The sequence below is a fragment of the Mucor mucedo genome (assembly GCF_025094135.1).
Source record: "Mucor mucedo strain NRRL 3635 chromosome Unknown EV154scaffold_20, whole genome shotgun sequence".
Taxonomy (NCBI): domain Eukaryota; kingdom Fungi; phylum Mucoromycota; class Mucoromycetes; order Mucorales; family Mucoraceae; genus Mucor; species Mucor mucedo.
Window position 1 is genome coordinate 1 of NW_026252304.1, and position 15682 is coordinate 15682.

The following is a 15682-nucleotide window of genomic DNA, read 5'->3' on the forward strand; positions in this document are numbered from 1 at the left end:
CGCTTAAAGTAGCATATCTACCGAGATCGACGGGGTAACTAAAACAATATACATTCAGTCTGCTGTCCAATTACAAATACAAAAATAAAGGAAGACTTACGTAGAATAAATCTGCCCGCCAGGAGCACTTATATCAGGCTTTAGGCTTAAATCTGGACCCAACCCCCATGAACTGAACGAGCTAATTGACCCTGCTGTAGGAATAGGAAAGCTCAAGTCTTGTTCTAAAAATTCGGCCTGGACTTGTTTTTCTCCTTGTGTCATTAAATAATGGAATAGGTTGTAACCATCCTCTTTAGAAATGCCACCGAAATCAATGCTGACAGAATTACCAGGAACTGCAGGTGTAACAGGACCAGGATGATTGTTATAAATAATTACACCGATAGCACCAGCATCTTGCGCATTCAAAATCTTTTGTGTAAACATACATCCACCTCGATTCATAAGCACTACTTTTCCAGTAACATCTACTGTTAAAGGATCACAACCATCTCGGTCATTTAAAAACCCGGTAGATGCAGAAACAATACTCGCAGAAGTCAAATTAAATATAGCACCAGAAGCAGTCGTATATCCTAAAAAAACAAAATATGAGTAAGTTGATGGAAATAGGGACTGGTTTCAAATGTGATATAGTTACCAACTGTCAAATCGCCAATTTTAAAAGTATGAGAAAGTACATGCGTATTATCCACACTTGCAATTGATAAAGCATGTCTTCCTAGAGAGGGCGAACCGACTTCAAAAATCCCCTTCTCCCCTTCGTTCCCTGCCGCTGCACAAACAATCATTCCTTTTAACGCCAAAGCATCTGCCAAAAGAGAAGCAGGCGACTCAGGCCATCCGACATCACCTAGAGATAAATTTATAATATCCATGCCATCCATATACGCTTTTTCCATGGCCTTCATAATCACATCATCGGTACTACTGCCTTCGCAACCAAATATTCTATATGCTCCAAACGTCACTTGGGGAGCGATTCCTGTGAATTTTGATGCATCGTCTTTGGCACCGATAATTCCAGTAACGTGGGTGCCATGTCCATTACATGTGTCACGAGGATCATCGTCGGGTATAGGCATATTTTCACCAGTGTATGCGTCTCCAACAAAATCATAACCGTAGGCGACACGGCAGTTTGGACCAAAGCAGCCTCCTAAAGCTGGATGCATATAATCCACACCTGTATCAATGATTCCTACTTTGATGCCCTTACCAGTGATTCTATATATGCATTTATAAAGGTAAGATATGTGTATAGATTATTGAGTCTTTGTCTGGATTACCCTAATTCATCTCTTACACGAGTGATACCAGTGGCATTGTAAAGTCCAAACAAGGAAGAAACACTATCATTATCCTTGTTGTCTGTCAAAAATACAGCAGGCTTCGAAACAGTATTCTAATATAATTCGAGTGATTGTTTTTCTTTTTTTTTTAGTTATGGGTATAATATGAATTTTTATTTGCTTAATTTACCACTGGCCATGCACGTTTGACACCAAGAGCCTTTTCAAAGAATACAGAAGAATCGCCAGGAGTTTTGAATTGGATAGAAACCGCATTGATCACATCATATTCGTGTCTGATCTGATAGCTAATGTTATACACATTCAATTGTTCATAAAAGATGGATCGTTTGAAAAGTGCATTTCGTTTTGAGGCAACAGAAGATACAGGTCGATCAAATTCAATGACAAAGGTATTTTCCAAGGACTGCACGAGTCGACATAAGAGCAAGAAATTGACAATTATGATCAACTTCATGATAATGACAGATAATAAATAAATAAAAAAAACAAGAAGAAAAAAAAAAAACGAAAGAATCCTTGAATTTATTTAGAATATATACATGTAGATGACAAAATTACCCTAGGTAGAAGCTATTTGGTAACTTAAATTTTATTTGTTTGCTTTTTTTTTTTTTAAAAAAAAACGCGCCTGCCTTACGCCCGTGGCTGGATCATTGTTGGACGAATTTAAAATTACCAGCCACGAATGTTCTACACTGTAGCATACATCAAGTGCAGCTTTGTTTTATGTTTATGTTCAAAAGCAAAGCATACGTATTAAATCTATTTCTCTATACAAATTTATTAGTGTATAATAATAAACTGAGATTTTGAAGGTGCTGGGGGGGGGGGGGGTATTAATCTTTAGGTGTGAATTTTGCATAATAATCTTTAGTCTTGTTTTCATAAAGCTCTTGAGTGCATTCTGGTAATTCATCTTGATATTTTCCTGTGTATTTTTATTTTTCGAAATGTTAAAAGCCATTCATTTCTCTCTTTTTTTTTTTCAATCAAGCATAATTTTTTTTTACCTGGTGAACCAGAATAGACACTGAATGAAGGTACCACGGTATTTGGTGGGATGATGGTATTATCCGTGATACAACAACAGTCCTTTATAATGGCAAATCGTCCCTGCGTGATAAGATATGTTTTAGGAAATCAACTCTTTTTTTTCCACTGATGTATATCTTACAATGATACAATTCTTGCCAATATTGACGTGGGATCCAATTGTAGCTGCTTCCACAATACTTCCCTCGCCAATGGTAACATGATCTCCAATTTTCATTGGATAGTAACTGAAAATGCTATATAATGATTGTTGGAGTTCTGGATTAGATATGAATTTGTGTGCCCTGCGCGTATTGTAAATACCCTTTGTAGGTCTTGTAAGGAGGTCGAATGATTGAACTTTGTGAGAGCAAACAGTATCTACCGATTGCAATTACAACGGCATGACCTCCACCTGTTCTTCTTAAATCGCCACGAATAACACAGTCTGTTTGAATAATGGTCTAAACGATTAAAGAATGAGCCTCTTTTTCTTATTATTATTATCAGACTGGTAGTCAAAAGGGTCAGTTACTTTTCCACCTAGAATTATATTTTGACTTCCACAAATGACAGACTTTCTGCTGACTTTGTTTCCAGTGTCCTTTAAGATTAAAAAAAAAGTTAGTTTTTTTAAAGCAGTTAAGACAAGGTTGAGATAATGTACGGTTTCAATGTATTCGGCACGGTTATAATGTTTAATGGGTGCCTCCATCTTTAATCACAAAATTTGTTTGGTAGAAACAAACAAGAAAAAAAAAAAAATAGTTGTTCCCGACGGTAAAAATAGATATGTTATAAAATCCTACTTTTTTTTTTTTGGTGTTTAAACATTTAATTTTTTTGTCCAAATTCTTTGTACGACGATGAAGGAAACATTTTCATTTGTACCACAAGAACTAGCGAAACTTTTCATTGAACCCACTCCAGGCAAAAAGATCTGCATTAATTACGAAGAAGACGACTCTGAAGATGACACACCCAAGTGGTCCATGGTCCGAAATATCTTTAATAAATTCCATACAACCGGTCCATCCCACGGTTGTCTTAGTACCTATGGTATGCTTCAGAATAAACGTATCGGTGAAGGCGTGTCTGCTACAGTACAGATATTACAACGAGGTCAGGAAACATTGGCAGTCAAAATCTTTCGCAAAAAGAAGCGAAGAGAGCATTCTTCTAGTTATATGAAGGCACTGGCAAGTGAGTTTTGTATCTCTTCAGCATTAAATCATCCCAACGTTATAAAGACACTAGATTTCGTTAGGATGGATGAAGATCATACCAGATACTGTATTGTCATGGAATACGTAAGTGCTCTTTTTTTGTTTATATTGCTGCATCCCTTCTTTAATGACAATTTCTCTTTCATTAGTGCCCAGAAGGAGATATGTATGCATTGATCAAGCAAGGCACAATGGGGCAAGATGATATTGCCATGTATTTTAAACAATTGTTACTCGGACTCGATTACTTGCATGCATTGGGTGTAGCTCATCGTGACTTGAAACCTGAAAATCTCTTGATTAGTCAAGGCACATTAAAAATAGCTGATTTTGGCTCTGCTGATGTATTCCGTGTAGCGTGGCAAGAACACAGTAGGCTCTCTGATGGATTATGCGGTACTACACCGTACATGGCACCCGAGATATTTTTAGACGGAGGTTATTGGGGTGCGCCTGTGGATGTATGGGCAGCGGGCATTATTTATTTTTGTATGCAATTTGACGGAGTTCCGTTTGGAGCAGCTGTAGGCACGGATACGAATTACCCCATCTACTTGCGCAAACGTGGGTTACGGCAGTATGGACCCTTTGATAAACTCAATGTGAATGCCCGTAATATGATATATGCCATGCTCAATCCTGATTGTCAACGTAGAGTGACCGTACACGATTTACTCAATATGCCACTATTATTATAATAATAATAATTTTTTTTTTATTCTTCCATCTTCTGTCTGAGGGTTTGAGGATCATATCCATGAACACCTAAATCATTTCTAGTCTCTGAGGGATCATCTAATGTTTGTTCTAAATAAAAAGCCAAGAAACCTTCTTGTGATAACCATCCCTTCTTATTAGCTCCAAATCGTAAACCCATTTGACGTAAAAAGGCGGGTGGTGGATGTACACCATTTGTAGTAAAGATAAACTGATCTAATTCCTTGTTATTTAACGCTCCGTCTCTATCCACATCAAATCTGTTAAAGACTTCCACGAGGACTTGGTGTAATGCAGGTGATATTTGGTTGTCCACTAAAAGTTCTTCTTCGCCTTTATATCCATCAGCAATACGCTCAATTTCTTCTTCCAAAGCTAATTATCGAGATCATTTAGTATTTCCATACCCCATCTTTACACTCTACTTTTTTTTTCAGTTTACCATCAATAGGTTCAAAGCTAGGATCCACAGCACGCCCCATTTGCAATAAAATTGTAGCTTCTTCCAACTTATTAAGTACAAACAAGATAAAACCCAAGATATAATAACATCCGGCATGACCGGGAAAGACATCCAAAATCCACAACATTTTCGAGGCCACTTGAACCAGGATTTGAACATTGCCTTCTTGTTGAAAAGTTTCTAAATGAGCTTGTGCGTTGGCATATTCAGTATCGGCTTGATCCATTAAAGCTGTATCGTCTTCTGAAATGGTCTTGTTCTTTTGAATGTAGTATCGACGCCAATCAGTTGGCTCTTGGCTGAATTTCTCGGCTAATGCAGGATCGAGTGAGAACCCAGTGGCAGTGGTGATGATGGTATAAATTTGAAACAGATCTCCAAAGTCAAGTGTTGTTTTACTACAGTCGTCCTAAAGTTAGTAACAAGTCATAAATATCAACCGCCTATAAGTACCTTTTCCAGATACCATTGCTCATAAATATTTGATAAAGCGACTTTGAACATTTAGAAAGTTCAAGTAAATCTTGGGGTTCCAAGATAAAGGCTAATTCTTCAAGGATGACACTAGGAAAGTTTTCAATTTGAAAGGTCATTTTTTTTTTGATATATGTGTTTTAAAAAAAGAAAAAGAAACAATATTTTTTTTTTCTGTGTGTGTAAGGGCAAGTGTTGAAGTGTGGCTTAGGACAGGGCGAGCGGGGTAAAAGCAAACACGCAAAAAGATAGAAATGAGTTTAGAGCCTTTTCTCTTTCTTTTTGTACAATGGACCCATATAGACCTAATCAATATGGTATGTTCATTATTGCCCATGAATAAATATAGAATGACTGACTTTATAATAAAAAACATTAGGTTTTAGACCACCACAACAAGCTTATGGACAACCACCACCACAACAGCAACAAAACCGTTTCCCTCCACCTGCTCAAGGTATGAGACCCCCTCCATTTGGACAACCACAATTTATGCCTCGACCTCCTGTCAACAATGCTGCTGCACCTCCTACCTCTTCAGCTTCAGCAGATACAGGCAACGGGAAATTAACCACCTTATTTGTGGGTGCTATTGCTGCTGGTGTCAGTGACGACTGGATTGTCAAATTACTCGAGGTAACTTGACCTAAACATGAGATGACACTTCCTTTTATAACAATGTTTTTTTATTTATTTAGACTTGTGGTAAGCTCATGCATTGGAAACGTACAAAGGATGCCTCAGGCAACCCCAAGGGCTTTGGATTCGCCACGTACGCCGATCCCGACAGTGTTTTATGCGCTTTACGTGTCTTGGGTGGTGAGAGCACAGAGGGTGTGACATTAAAAGCCATGGACGGCAGTGGAGTAGAAAAGAAACTGATTGTAAAAGCAGACGATACCGTGCGTAACTACCTGGAATCATACACCCATTCTAAACAACAAGTGAGTACTGCCACACAGGATCAAGAAAAATATGCAACTGTCGAAAAATATGTACACGCCATCGCCACAGGTCAAGAGCCTAATGATGCCGACGCCATTAATAAAGAATTAGCATTTTTTAAAGAACGAGCTGTACAGAAAGACCAGCAACAGCAGCAACAACAACAACAACAGCAGCAGCAGCAACAGCAACAACAACAGAGACCTGCTGTGACGAATGCAAGACCTGATTATCGTCGCAGAGACTTTCAAAAGGGACCTACAGAATACCAATCGCAACAAGATTTGATTACAGATGAGGAATTAGAGCGAAAGCGAAAAGAGAAACATGAACGCGATGTAGAGAATGCTTACCGTCAACGGGAGAAACGATTCGAGCATAGAGAAATTGGTAAATTGCGTGATTATGAGCGAGACTTAAAACGTGAACGCGATGAAGAAGAACGAGAGATGAAGGACAAGGAGTATTGGTTGGAACGTTTGGCTCATTGGGACGATCTTGTTGAAGCAGAAAAGGGCGAAGAAATTTATTACACTGACAGGTATATATATATTTATATTTATATATATATATAAATGAATACCAGTCTTACTGAAATGTATACATATAGGTCGCGCTGGAGAAAGATGAGAGAAAGTGTACGTAGACGTGAAGGAGAACGCGACGAGGAAGATAAACGTCGTGAAATTCACGAGATTGAAGAGGAAAAGATTCGTTTGGAAGAAGAAGAGCGTCAAAAGAAGGAGAGTAAGTTCTTGAACAGAGAAGCAGATGATGGAAAGATTGCATTGAAGCCACGAAAGTTGAACTTTAATTTGCCCATCAAACGTAACACATTGGGTGGAGGAGATGAAGATGATGAAGAGGAAGCCAAAAAGAAACGTCGTGTGCTTGTGCCCTTGGATTATGGCGACATTGATAATGTCAAGACAAACTATGACGAAGAAGAAGAAGAAGATTTATCGGCCGAAGAAAGAGCAAAAAAAGTGAAGGAGTTAATCACATCTATACCTAGTTCTCAAACGGATTTATGGGCTTATCCTGTTAAATGGGATGAACTGGATCAAGACTTGATTGATACAAAATTGCACCCCTTTGTATCCAAAAAGATTGTTGAATTGTTGGGCATGGAAGAAGATGACTTGGTCAATTTCGTACTTGATTTTATCAAGAAGAGAAAGGGTCCTGATGAACTTGTTACGGAATTAGAAGGCGTAAGTTTTTCTCTTTTTTTTTATGTTGATTTTTTACTCACACTTTTATATGTATACGTAGGCTTTGGATGAAGATGCTTTGGTATTTGTTATGAAGTTCTGGCGAGCTCTCATCTTTGAGACAGAAAGAAAAGCTAAAAAATTGTAAAAGGGAATAATAAAAAAAAAAAAAGAAAAAGATATATATTACATTAAAAAAAAAATAGTGTGTTTGAGGAAGGGTATGGATAGCAGAGGGGAAGGGTTTAAATCTATGATTTATGCCTGTGGTACTAATATGGAGGTAAGATCGGGTCTTATGGTAAGCTCTACAAGGAAAAGAAAGATATTAATAAATGGCACTGATAAAAAAATATTATATCTTACCGTGTTTTGTAAAGTTGAATAGTTTAGGTAGATCCTTGCCATTTAACATTTTGGTAGTAGGATCACGTAATTCATCAAAATAAGGATGGGCTAAAGCTTCGATGGCAGATAGTCTCTTGAGAGGAGAGTATTGTAATAATAAGGCTACAAAATCAATGCCTTCAGGTGAAGTTTTTGGCTTGAATACCTTGGCAAATGGGTGAGGCTTTATTTGTGGGAAGCGATGCTCTGTATAGTTGGGATTCATAGACAGTAGTTGCTCTTTAGTAGGTGTACCTAATACTTTGATAATCTCGACTAATTGATCGATACCACTCTCGCCTGGAAATAGAGGTTGAGACAACATCAATTCAGCCATCACACATCCAGTAGACCAAACATCAATTGTCACGGTGTAATTTGTGGCTCCAAATATTAACTCGGGAGCGCGATAATAACGAGAGCAAATGTATGATACATTGGGCTCATCGGGTAATAGTATTTTTGCGCTAATACAGAAAAAAAAAAAGAGATATGAGCGATTTATGAGCGGGCGTAAAAATAAGATTGAATACCTTCCGAAATCACAGAGCTTAACTACACCTGTGGCTGGATCTAAAAGCAAATTTTGAGGCTTGATATCACGATGACATATGCCAACAGAATGTATATAGGCCAATGAACGCAATATTTGGTACGTGTATAATTTAACATAGAGAGATGGCATAGACTGTTTGGACTTTGCATAGTGTCTTGTTGCACGATACAATGTTTCAGGTACGTATTCCAAAACCAGATTCAAATAGACCTCATCCTTCTAAAGATGTCCCCTTTATTTTAGAAGAAGTTTATATAAAGAGTTATTTCTTGTAATTTACCTTTGAGTCGCCCTGGGAATAAAAAAAGGCTTTTAAGGCCACTACATTTTGATGGGTCACACTCTTCATGATTTGTAACTCACGGTTCTACGGAAAAATAGGATGGTTGAGTTAGGCTGGATGATAATCTGAGCCCCTCTCTTTCTCTCTTTCTCTCTCTCTCTCGAATGTTACCTTGAATCGCTTATCTTGCAGGACTTTCTTTATGGCAACATCCTCACCTGTTTGTAACAACTTTGCTTGATAAACAACACCAAATGATCCATTTCCAGCAATTTTATATTTGGTATAGTGAAGCTGAATTTCTTGGCCTGTTTTTCCGTCTTTTGCAGATACTTTGGTGACTTTATGCGGTTCTGATTAAATGTTACTAAACTCACACCATCTTATATTTCAATTCAACATACCTATCCCTTTTAATCCATTCATCTTTTGCTAATATAAAGAAGATAAAAAAAGAAAAAAAAAAAGGGAAAAAAAGAAAAAAGAGGAAAAATAAAGGAGGGAAAGGAACGTGACATGACAAAATGAGGGAACTTTTTTTGTGTGATCATGTGGTCTATTTTATTTATTTGTATTTGTCTTGAATATCCTCAAGCCATAACACAGTGCTTCTACCGTCCATTGGTCACTTTTTACTGGGAAAAAAAAAACTGGTCGCTTTTTGAATATCCCATCCGTTGCTTTTCTGTAACTAAATGGCTCACTTCTTGACTCGCGTCCACTTCCCCTAACCCTAACCCTCTCATGCCCCCTCCCCCTCCTCGCACAGAGACCTTTCAATGCTTCACCTCTGACGTATATTTTATAGAAAGAGATGAATCGTATCACATTTCTGTAAAGCTCAAGTGATACAAGGTGTTACCCCCGTACGTCACCATCCTCAACACGACTTTTGGTATCATTACCAAGCAACCATCAATCATTTGCTTATCCAACTTTCTGGTGTGTATTATCCACCTGCAAGATCGACGGGTACACCAAATAATAACAAACAAGTGATTAAAACAGAGTGACATAGGCAGATACAAAGTGAACACACATGCATCAAATAAATGACAAAAAAAAATAAAAACCTGTCTGTCTCTCTTTTTTTTTTCTGCATGAAACGCCTTAAAAAAGAGACTCCTATTTTAATTGATATGTGAAAAAAAAAATGACAGGTATAATAGAGGGGCAGTTATAGTAGAGCAATGCATTGACCCTACAAGCCAATCTGAAATATTACCCGGATTCTCGGTATAAACAGTGCCCCAGGTTATTGTTGAAGCGTGCCAAACATGGTTGGATTCTCACCATTCAATGGCCTCACTTTTCTAACGCCAGCAAATCCTCTGCGGTCACCTTTGGTCATCATTATCTTCCAATTGGCTTTCAAGTTGGATAAAACACGCTCGATTTCCTCATTGTGATCTGGCGAAGATGCTAATAACGAAGTCATCTGAAGCATTTTTGCAGCTGTTGCAGCAGGGTTTTGTGAGGACCCAAAATCCGTAAACAGTTTGTTAAATACATCTAAATCAACTCGTTAGTTATATATATATATATATATGGCATCATAGAGAAAGCCTACCTTCTAATCTTTTTGTTTGTAGTAAAATCACATTATCCCTAAAACTTCTTAATGCCATATTTCTGACGTTCCACATTTCTGCTTCGTCGGGTGATCTATAGCGTACATCTGTTCGAAGGGGAAGGAAAACCGCTTCAAAATAAGGCAAGGCATAAGTGAAAAAAAAGGACCATTGTTCGACTAATCTATCTAGTAATTTCTCGTCTGTTACGCCAAACATTTTGGCATTCAATGTAAACATCCCGTCTCTCAAAAGAGCTTCTATATCGCGATAAAATTTCGGTGTGATGGAATCAGATAGACATCGCCTTAATAATTCATTCAGGTCCTCAATAGCACCTTGCACGCCTTCTCCGTTGAATAAAGGCAAGACTCGAACACATAGTGTTTGCCATGCATCGCCTTGGATTGTATTAGGTATAGCTGGTACGGGGTTTATGTTGTGGTTAACAGAGGGTAAAGTAACACTACTCATACTATTCTGTCGATGATATTGAAAGTGGTTCAAGGAAGGTGCATTATTAGAAGGTGCTGCCATCGACTGGAACGACATATTTCCAGGATTACTCGAAAAGTAAAAATTGTTTGGATTTAACGTGCTGGAACTAGGTGAACTGGGTGAAATAACATCATCACTTCTTAGTTGAAAGGCGGATTTCTCCATGTCTCTTGTTATTGATTTGGCGTCCAGCGCTGTTAAGGACTTGTGAATGGAGGGTGAAGTGATGGGTGAACTAGGTCTTTGTGGAGGTTGAGATAGGGAGCGATCCAAACTGGAGGAAGAGGGATGTTGTGAGCGAATACTATGTCGTTTCGTTTGACTACCACCGCCACTAGGAGGCGATCTCATCGTTAATGTCGTGGCCGATAAAGATCTTGAGGGGTTTGGTGGCAAAGGCTTATCCACATTACTTGCACTATCCAAGAACGCAGATAAAGACGACGACGAGGCCGAATCAGGTGACATTACTTGTACATCTTGGGTAACATTATTGGGCAAGGACATATTCTTTACAAACTGAAAAAAATAAATATATAAAAAAAAAACGTAATCTTTATTTCTGATAGTGAATTTTGATTCGTCTGAAATGGGTTTAAATAAGGTCTCACAAGTCAAAAAAAAAAAAGCGCATAAATATTCTCTTTTTTCTTCTTCATCGATGAACAAACTAAAGTCTACGTTCTCGTTACGCCATAAAGATAATGAAAGACGGTCGCAAGTATTTATGAAGAGATTGTCAACACAGAGAGATCATCTGGAAACACCGCAAGTGAGTTTGCAAGATTTATCAAGCATTGAGCATGATACATATCTTGGTTGGTGGAGAGATTTGGATCCTTTTGGCATAGGGAAAGCTGATAACAAGGCTATTTTCAATTTCGTATCAGGTTCCAGTCTGCCTGACCATATCTTGGAGGGCATTCTTGCACTATTTCAAGATGAGAAGGATGGTTTAAATCGTCAACAGTTTTTTGCAATGTTACGGCTCGTTGCTCATGCACAACTTGGCAGAAAAGTAAGCAAGGAAAACGTTTTTCTAGCAGGTAAAGTCAATGTAACGGTATCATAAAATCAATGAGTGACCACTGACGTCTATTACCAATTTTTCCTTTTCTGTAGCACCTTTGCCAAGATTCCAAAACCAAGCAATTGATGCTTTAATCAATTCAACGTCACAAACAGCAGATATGCCCAGTTGGATGATTTCTTTACCTAATAAGAGAGTGGCCCAACCTGCACAAGTGACTCAATCTACACAATTACCACCTACAAAAGCAATATACCCAGGTCATTCTAGATCTAAATCTGTCCCTTCTGCCAATATGCTGGGTCCTCCAGCGGATTCATCACGCACACGTCACAGCGGACGTGCTTCATTAAACCAAGATAGCCTAGAAAAAATTATGAGTACTGGTAGCTCGCTTTTATTGACAAAGGAGTTTAAGCCAAAGTTTCTGGAGGAAGAAAATAAGAACCCATTTGAATCGACTGATTCCTTAGTATCTACACCACGTCAACAACATACAACGTTACCTAATACAAGCCCAAACACAGACCATATACCACCTCCACCTGTACCACCTCAATCTACCAAGCCCGCATTTCCTAAATATGCTCGTCGTATTGTGATTTAGATATACATGTAATCATTTCTTTTTTTTTTATCTGTAATAAATAGCTTCTGAATGGCGATCAGAATTAAATTAAAATAAGTGCTTTTAGTCTAATTCTGTGTCAATGTACCTATTCCAGAAGGTTTGATCACCATGCTTAAATCGATTTTGACAGTGCTTAACAATAACTGATTGATAAGCACGTTTTTCAAATCTTCTTGTCAATTTAATTCTTGCTCGTCTATTGCTCTATAGTATTCTTGATAAGCATGGTCAAAACACGAATTTTTGTCTAAAAAAGATAGCACATCAAATATGTCTATTTATAATACAGGGATAACATTGTTACTTGCATTGAACAAGACAATAATGGAGTATCTCTTTGTTGGATAGCTTATAATCAAGATATTATACAGATAGCTTGTTGTTGCTTTGTCTTTAAATTATATCGGGTTGTTCTTGTCAAGTTTGCTTTAATTAAATTGTTAAACCATAAGTAAATTCAAAAATAATTAGTAAAAGAAACATGCTAAGAAGTTTACAAAAGACCTTATTAACATCAAAGCCCTCATACTTCACGATTCACATGCATATTGTCTAAATGTTATACGCAAAGGTCTGAGTAACCCCCAGCTAAATATTATCTTGACTTTTACTTGTTGGGAAACAGTGAAAGAGAAAAGTAGATGCAAACATTGTCTTCAAATATATTAGATGAATTTTTGTGATTTACATATTGATTATATTGTTAACAAGAACAATAGAAGTGTCAGGGAGAAAGAAAATGGAGTAACGACAGCATTGATTATGTTTTTTTTTTCACCGGGGATGATTTTTGTTATCTTTTCATTTCATTATTTCATTATCTCAAGAACAAAGTTAATATATAAACTACAGGCATACTCGTTGTGTAATACTAGCAATTTTATTATACTGTATCTTGGTATAAACAGGTAACCTTGCCTATTTTTTTTTTTTTTTTTTACAGAAACATTATCTCATGAACAGGTTAGTCATAATAGAATTTATTTATTTACACATACCAACTTGTGTTCTGCCTTTCCCGAGACATGGGTGATATTTCGGGATACGGATCGTCATTGCTATAGGGTTGCCATTCGATAAAAATTTTGGTCGCCAATAGGAACGAAAACACTAATTTAAAATTCACGATTATGCACAAACGCGTGCCCGGGACATTTATTTAAATGGACTGCGCATCTCGAAATAGATTTATCTGTCTTTCTTCACGCCAAAAAATAAAATAAAATAGCAACAATGAATTTAAAGCATCCAAGGTCGAAGGATGAAAAGATGTTTCGACGTACTCTTCTCGAAGACTATGGAAATTTTCGGAGGTTGTTGCACGACAAAAACTTGACTGTTCGTCGTTTACCTTGGCAGCCATATGTCATACATCAACATCATTGGAATCAACACGATTTGTTCGATCTCGTCAAACAGCTCAAAGCTTTTCCCGAACTGGGTGCAAATCTCGCTATCGAAAAGTTCGACTATAAACAATATATAACCGATTCGCGTTATATAAAGAAGCTTTTTGCTGATCTTGTTCAGCTTGACGGTAATCCATTACTGTACGTATTTTTCCCCAGAAGTTACAACAAATGCAGCCTTACTGCCGAATTAAGTCTATTGGAAAAAGTAAGGCAGTGAAACATGTCAATAAAACAGCGATCTAACTGTTTACTTTAGCCTAGTCCATTGGCTGACGAAGCAAGAGATAAAATTGTCGAATACGTGCGATCGATATTCCGAAAACATTGGCCTTGCCATTACATGAAGTTCATTCCATTTGGGTTAGTAATTCAAGTCTACGATAAAACTATCACATGGCTAATAATTATGTAGTTCCCATATATATGGTGTGTCATTTTTAAATTCACCACTCAATATATGTATTGAGATGGACGAACCTGACTTAAGCCGACTAGTTACTTCGAAAGATCCCTACCGTGGAAACAATGATGAACCTTACTGCATCGATGTGGCCATCGATATATTTTATCGCCACGGTGGAGATAAGTTTCATTTTAGTGAAGACATTGGCTCGGTGCGCACGAAGCTTGATAAAGCAACCATCGAGTATAATTTCAACAATGGAATATTCACTGAAAGTACAAACTTGATTGGCCATTATTTGACACTCGATCCTCGTGTACAACCTCTTCTGTACGCCATCAAAGTGTTTGGTCGCGGTCGAAACATATTTGCATGTAAGTTAGATGAGGCTTTAGTATACATGGATGTTTAAAAAGAACGATATAAATATAGCTCAAATTTCAAATGGTGTGCGATACTACGGCTATGTCATTATGGCATTAGCATATCTTTCACAGTTGGATACACCTGTTATTCCCAATTTACAGCATATCAATCACAACAGAAATGATGACGAGTGTTATATACCCGATTGTGCTTCCAATAAACCTTTTTGGGATACAGTGATTTATGGATCAGAAAGAGTGGGGATTGCAGCTAGATACCATAATTGCGTTTCCTACGATAATACACAACCACAAACACCTTACTTTGTTCAACAAAATCCGGATACGGGCAAGTTATATTGGCATTCAAAAAACGAATCAAGTGTGGGAGAGTTGCTTATCGACTTTTTTTATTATTACGGTTATGAATTTGACTATGAAAAATACGCTGTCTCTCTCAAATTTGGCGGCAAGACCGCTATAAAGTCGGTTTGGAAGCAAAATGATATAGCCATTGAGGACCCTTTTATGGTGAAATCTAACATAGCGTGAGTACATGGTTACATACAACTATTCATGAATATATCTCGAGTGAGGGTTTGGGAAAAGCTAAATCTCATCTTTTTTATTTAATGTTAGAGCTGGGGCAGATGGCGAAAGATTTCGAGATGTGTTGAGAGGGGCCTTCACTGTGTTACATAGTGGTATATGTTTCGAGATTCTGTACAAGAAAATAGCGGAAATTGTGAAATACGACTCATTATGTGGCATAGATGGTAATAGACCATTATATAAACCCATGAAGCGTTGGAAGCCACACGGCACTTCAAAGGCATGCGTACTCATTGGATTACCCAAAACGGATGTTCTCCATTGCTATTGTGATCGTATCATGAACCTGTTTTCAACTCACGGAAAAATCTCATCCATGGTGGATTTAGATGGATCAACAAAACAAATCATTTTTACCTCGGATACAGGAGATGCAATGGATATTGTTTTGCCAAGTACATTTGTCCTTGATAATGGGCTCGTGCACTTGGTAGAGCTTTACGAATGTGTCTTTATTGATCCTGTCTAAAAAAAAAAAAAAAAAAAAAAAAAAAAAAAAGGAAGCAAAAAATTAATTATAATACCACTTACTTGCATGTATCAA

The 15682-nt window shown here is 37.5% G+C and overlaps 9 protein-coding genes across 9 annotated transcripts; 4 read left to right on the forward strand and 5 right to left on the reverse strand.

Moving 5' to 3' along the window:
* EV154DRAFT_415761 (peptidase S8/S53 domain-containing protein) lies at positions 1–1773 on the reverse strand (the record flags this gene model as incomplete). Its single annotated transcript, XM_051595693.1, has 5 exons — positions 1–38; positions 101–578; positions 644–1230; positions 1293–1408; positions 1486–1773. Coding segments are annotated over 5 exons (1507 nt in total), but the record flags the coding sequence as incomplete, so codon positions are not given.
* Positions 1774–1978: 205 nt separating this feature from the next.
* EV154DRAFT_499693 (trimeric LpxA-like protein) lies at positions 1979–3148 on the reverse strand. The gene is made up of 6 exons (XM_051600504.1): positions 3019–3148; positions 2887–2955; positions 2676–2815; positions 2494–2608; positions 2330–2432; positions 1979–2247 (listed from the first exon to the last, which is right to left on the reverse strand). The coding sequence occupies exons 1-6, from the start codon at positions 3064–3066 to the stop codon at positions 2156–2158; spliced, it is 567 nt and encodes a 188-aa protein (XP_051460358.1). The 5' UTR covers positions 3067–3148; the 3' UTR covers positions 1979–2155.
* Positions 3149–3343: 195 nt separating this feature from the next.
* On the forward strand, positions 3344–4275 carry EV154DRAFT_415993 (kinase-like domain-containing protein; the record flags this gene model as incomplete). Its single annotated transcript, XM_051595710.1, has 2 exons — positions 3344–3661; positions 3727–4275. 2 exons carry the CDS (start codon positions 3344–3346, stop codon positions 4273–4275), a joined length of 867 nt encoding a protein of 288 aa, XP_051460359.1.
* On the reverse strand, positions 4257–5439 carry EV154DRAFT_499696 (uncharacterized protein). Its single transcript, XM_051600505.1, has 3 exons — positions 5211–5439; positions 4737–5155; positions 4257–4669 (listed from the first exon to the last, which is right to left on the reverse strand). Exons 1-3 carry the CDS (start codon positions 5348–5350, stop codon positions 4293–4295), a joined length of 936 nt encoding a protein of 311 aa, XP_051460360.1. The 5' UTR covers positions 5351–5439; the 3' UTR covers positions 4257–4292.
* An 81-nt stretch (positions 5440–5520) lies between these two features.
* EV154DRAFT_600330 (uncharacterized protein) lies at positions 5521–7779 on the forward strand (the record flags this gene model as incomplete). Its single annotated transcript, XM_051607163.1, has 5 exons — positions 5521–5548; positions 5611–5867; positions 5930–6717; positions 6787–7390; positions 7452–7779. 5 exons carry the CDS (start codon positions 5521–5523, stop codon positions 7536–7538), a joined length of 1764 nt encoding a protein of 587 aa, XP_051460361.1. The 3' UTR covers positions 7539–7779.
* On the reverse strand, positions 7457–9103 carry EV154DRAFT_499702 (kinase-like domain-containing protein). Its single transcript, XM_051600506.1, has 6 exons — positions 9021–9103; positions 8788–8969; positions 8614–8700; positions 8311–8552; positions 7757–8244; positions 7457–7698 (listed from the first exon to the last, which is right to left on the reverse strand). The coding sequence occupies exons 1-6, from the start codon at positions 9040–9042 to the stop codon at positions 7649–7651; spliced, it is 1071 nt and encodes a 356-aa protein (XP_051460362.1). The 5' UTR covers positions 9043–9103; the 3' UTR covers positions 7457–7648.
* A 558-nt stretch (positions 9104–9661) lies between these two features.
* Positions 9662–11205, reverse strand: EV154DRAFT_438864 (HbrB-like-domain-containing protein). Its single transcript, XM_051596889.1, has 2 exons — positions 10187–11205; positions 9662–10128 (listed from the first exon to the last, which is right to left on the reverse strand). Exons 1-2 carry the CDS (start codon positions 11190–11192, stop codon positions 9872–9874), a joined length of 1263 nt encoding a protein of 420 aa, XP_051460363.1. The 5' UTR covers positions 11193–11205; the 3' UTR covers positions 9662–9871.
* A 42-nt stretch (positions 11206–11247) lies between these two features.
* Positions 11248–12442, forward strand: EV154DRAFT_499708 (uncharacterized protein). The gene is made up of 2 exons (XM_051600507.1): positions 11248–11731; positions 11808–12442. The coding sequence occupies exons 1-2, from the start codon at positions 11275–11277 to the stop codon at positions 12320–12322; spliced, it is 972 nt and encodes a 323-aa protein (XP_051460364.1). The 5' UTR covers positions 11248–11274; the 3' UTR covers positions 12323–12442.
* Positions 12443–13549: 1107 nt separating this feature from the next.
* On the forward strand, positions 13550–15630 carry EV154DRAFT_118820 (uncharacterized protein). The gene is made up of 5 exons (XM_051593935.1): positions 13550–13963; positions 14015–14118; positions 14171–14535; positions 14594–15074; positions 15166–15630. Exons 1-5 carry the CDS (start codon positions 13580–13582, stop codon positions 15605–15607), a joined length of 1776 nt encoding a protein of 591 aa, XP_051460365.1. The 5' UTR covers positions 13550–13579; the 3' UTR covers positions 15608–15630.
* Positions 15631–15682: the final 52 nt, after the last annotated feature.

Coding starts and splice junctions, on each gene's coding strand:
- EV154DRAFT_118820 (XM_051593935.1), top strand. CDS start 13,580: ATGAATTTAAAGCATCCAAGGTCGAAGGATGAAAAGATGTTTCGACGT. Junction 14,119..14,170: donor ATGAAGTTCATTCCATTTGG/GTTAGTAATTCA, acceptor ATAATTATGTAG/TTCCCATATATATGGTGTGT. Junction 15,075..15,165: donor ATGGTGAAATCTAACATAGC/GTGAGTACATGG, acceptor ATTTAATGTTAG/AGCTGGGGCAGATGGCGAAA.
- EV154DRAFT_499696 (XM_051600505.1), bottom strand. CDS start 5,350: ATGACCTTTCAAATTGAAAACTTTCCTAGTGTCATCCTTGAAGAATTA. Junction 5,156..5,210: donor AGCAATGGTATCTGGAAAAG/GTACTTATAGGC, acceptor GGACGACTGTAG/TAAAACAACACTTGACTTTG. Junction 4,670..4,736: donor TAGCTTTGAACCTATTGATG/GTAAACTGAAAA, acceptor CTCGATAATTAG/CTTTGGAAGAAGAAATTGAG.
- EV154DRAFT_438864 (XM_051596889.1), bottom strand. CDS start 11,192: ATGTCCTTGCCCAATAATGTTACCCAAGATGTACAAGTAATGTCACCT. Junction 10,129..10,186: donor ACAAACAAAAAGATTAGAAG/GTAGGCTTTCTC, acceptor GAGTTGATTTAG/ATGTATTTAACAAACTGTTT.
- EV154DRAFT_499708 (XM_051600507.1), top strand. CDS start 11,275: ATGGGTTTAAATAAGGTCTCACAAGTCAAAAAAAAAAAAGCGCATAAA. Junction 11,732..11,807: donor GGAAAACGTTTTTCTAGCAG/GTAAAGTCAATG, acceptor CCTTTTCTGTAG/CACCTTTGCCAAGATTCCAA.
- EV154DRAFT_499702 (XM_051600506.1), bottom strand. CDS start 9,042: ATGAATGGATTAAAAGGGATAG. Junction 8,553..8,613: donor ATTCCCAGGGCGACTCAAAG/GTAAATTACAAG, acceptor GGACATCTTTAG/AAGGATGAGGTCTATTTGAA. Junction 8,245..8,310: donor AAGCTCTGTGATTTCGGAAG/GTATTCAATCTT, acceptor TTTCTGTATTAG/CGCAAAAATACTATTACCCG.
- EV154DRAFT_499693 (XM_051600504.1), bottom strand. CDS start 3,066: ATGGAGGCACCCATTAAACATTATAACCGTGCCGAATACATTGAAACC. Junction 2,816..2,886: donor ATATAATTCTAGGTGGAAAA/GTAACTGACCCT, acceptor TTAATCGTTTAG/ACCATTATTCAAACAGACTG. Junction 2,609..2,675: donor CCTTACAAGACCTACAAAGG/GTATTTACAATA, acceptor ATCATTATATAG/CATTTTCAGTTACTATCCAA.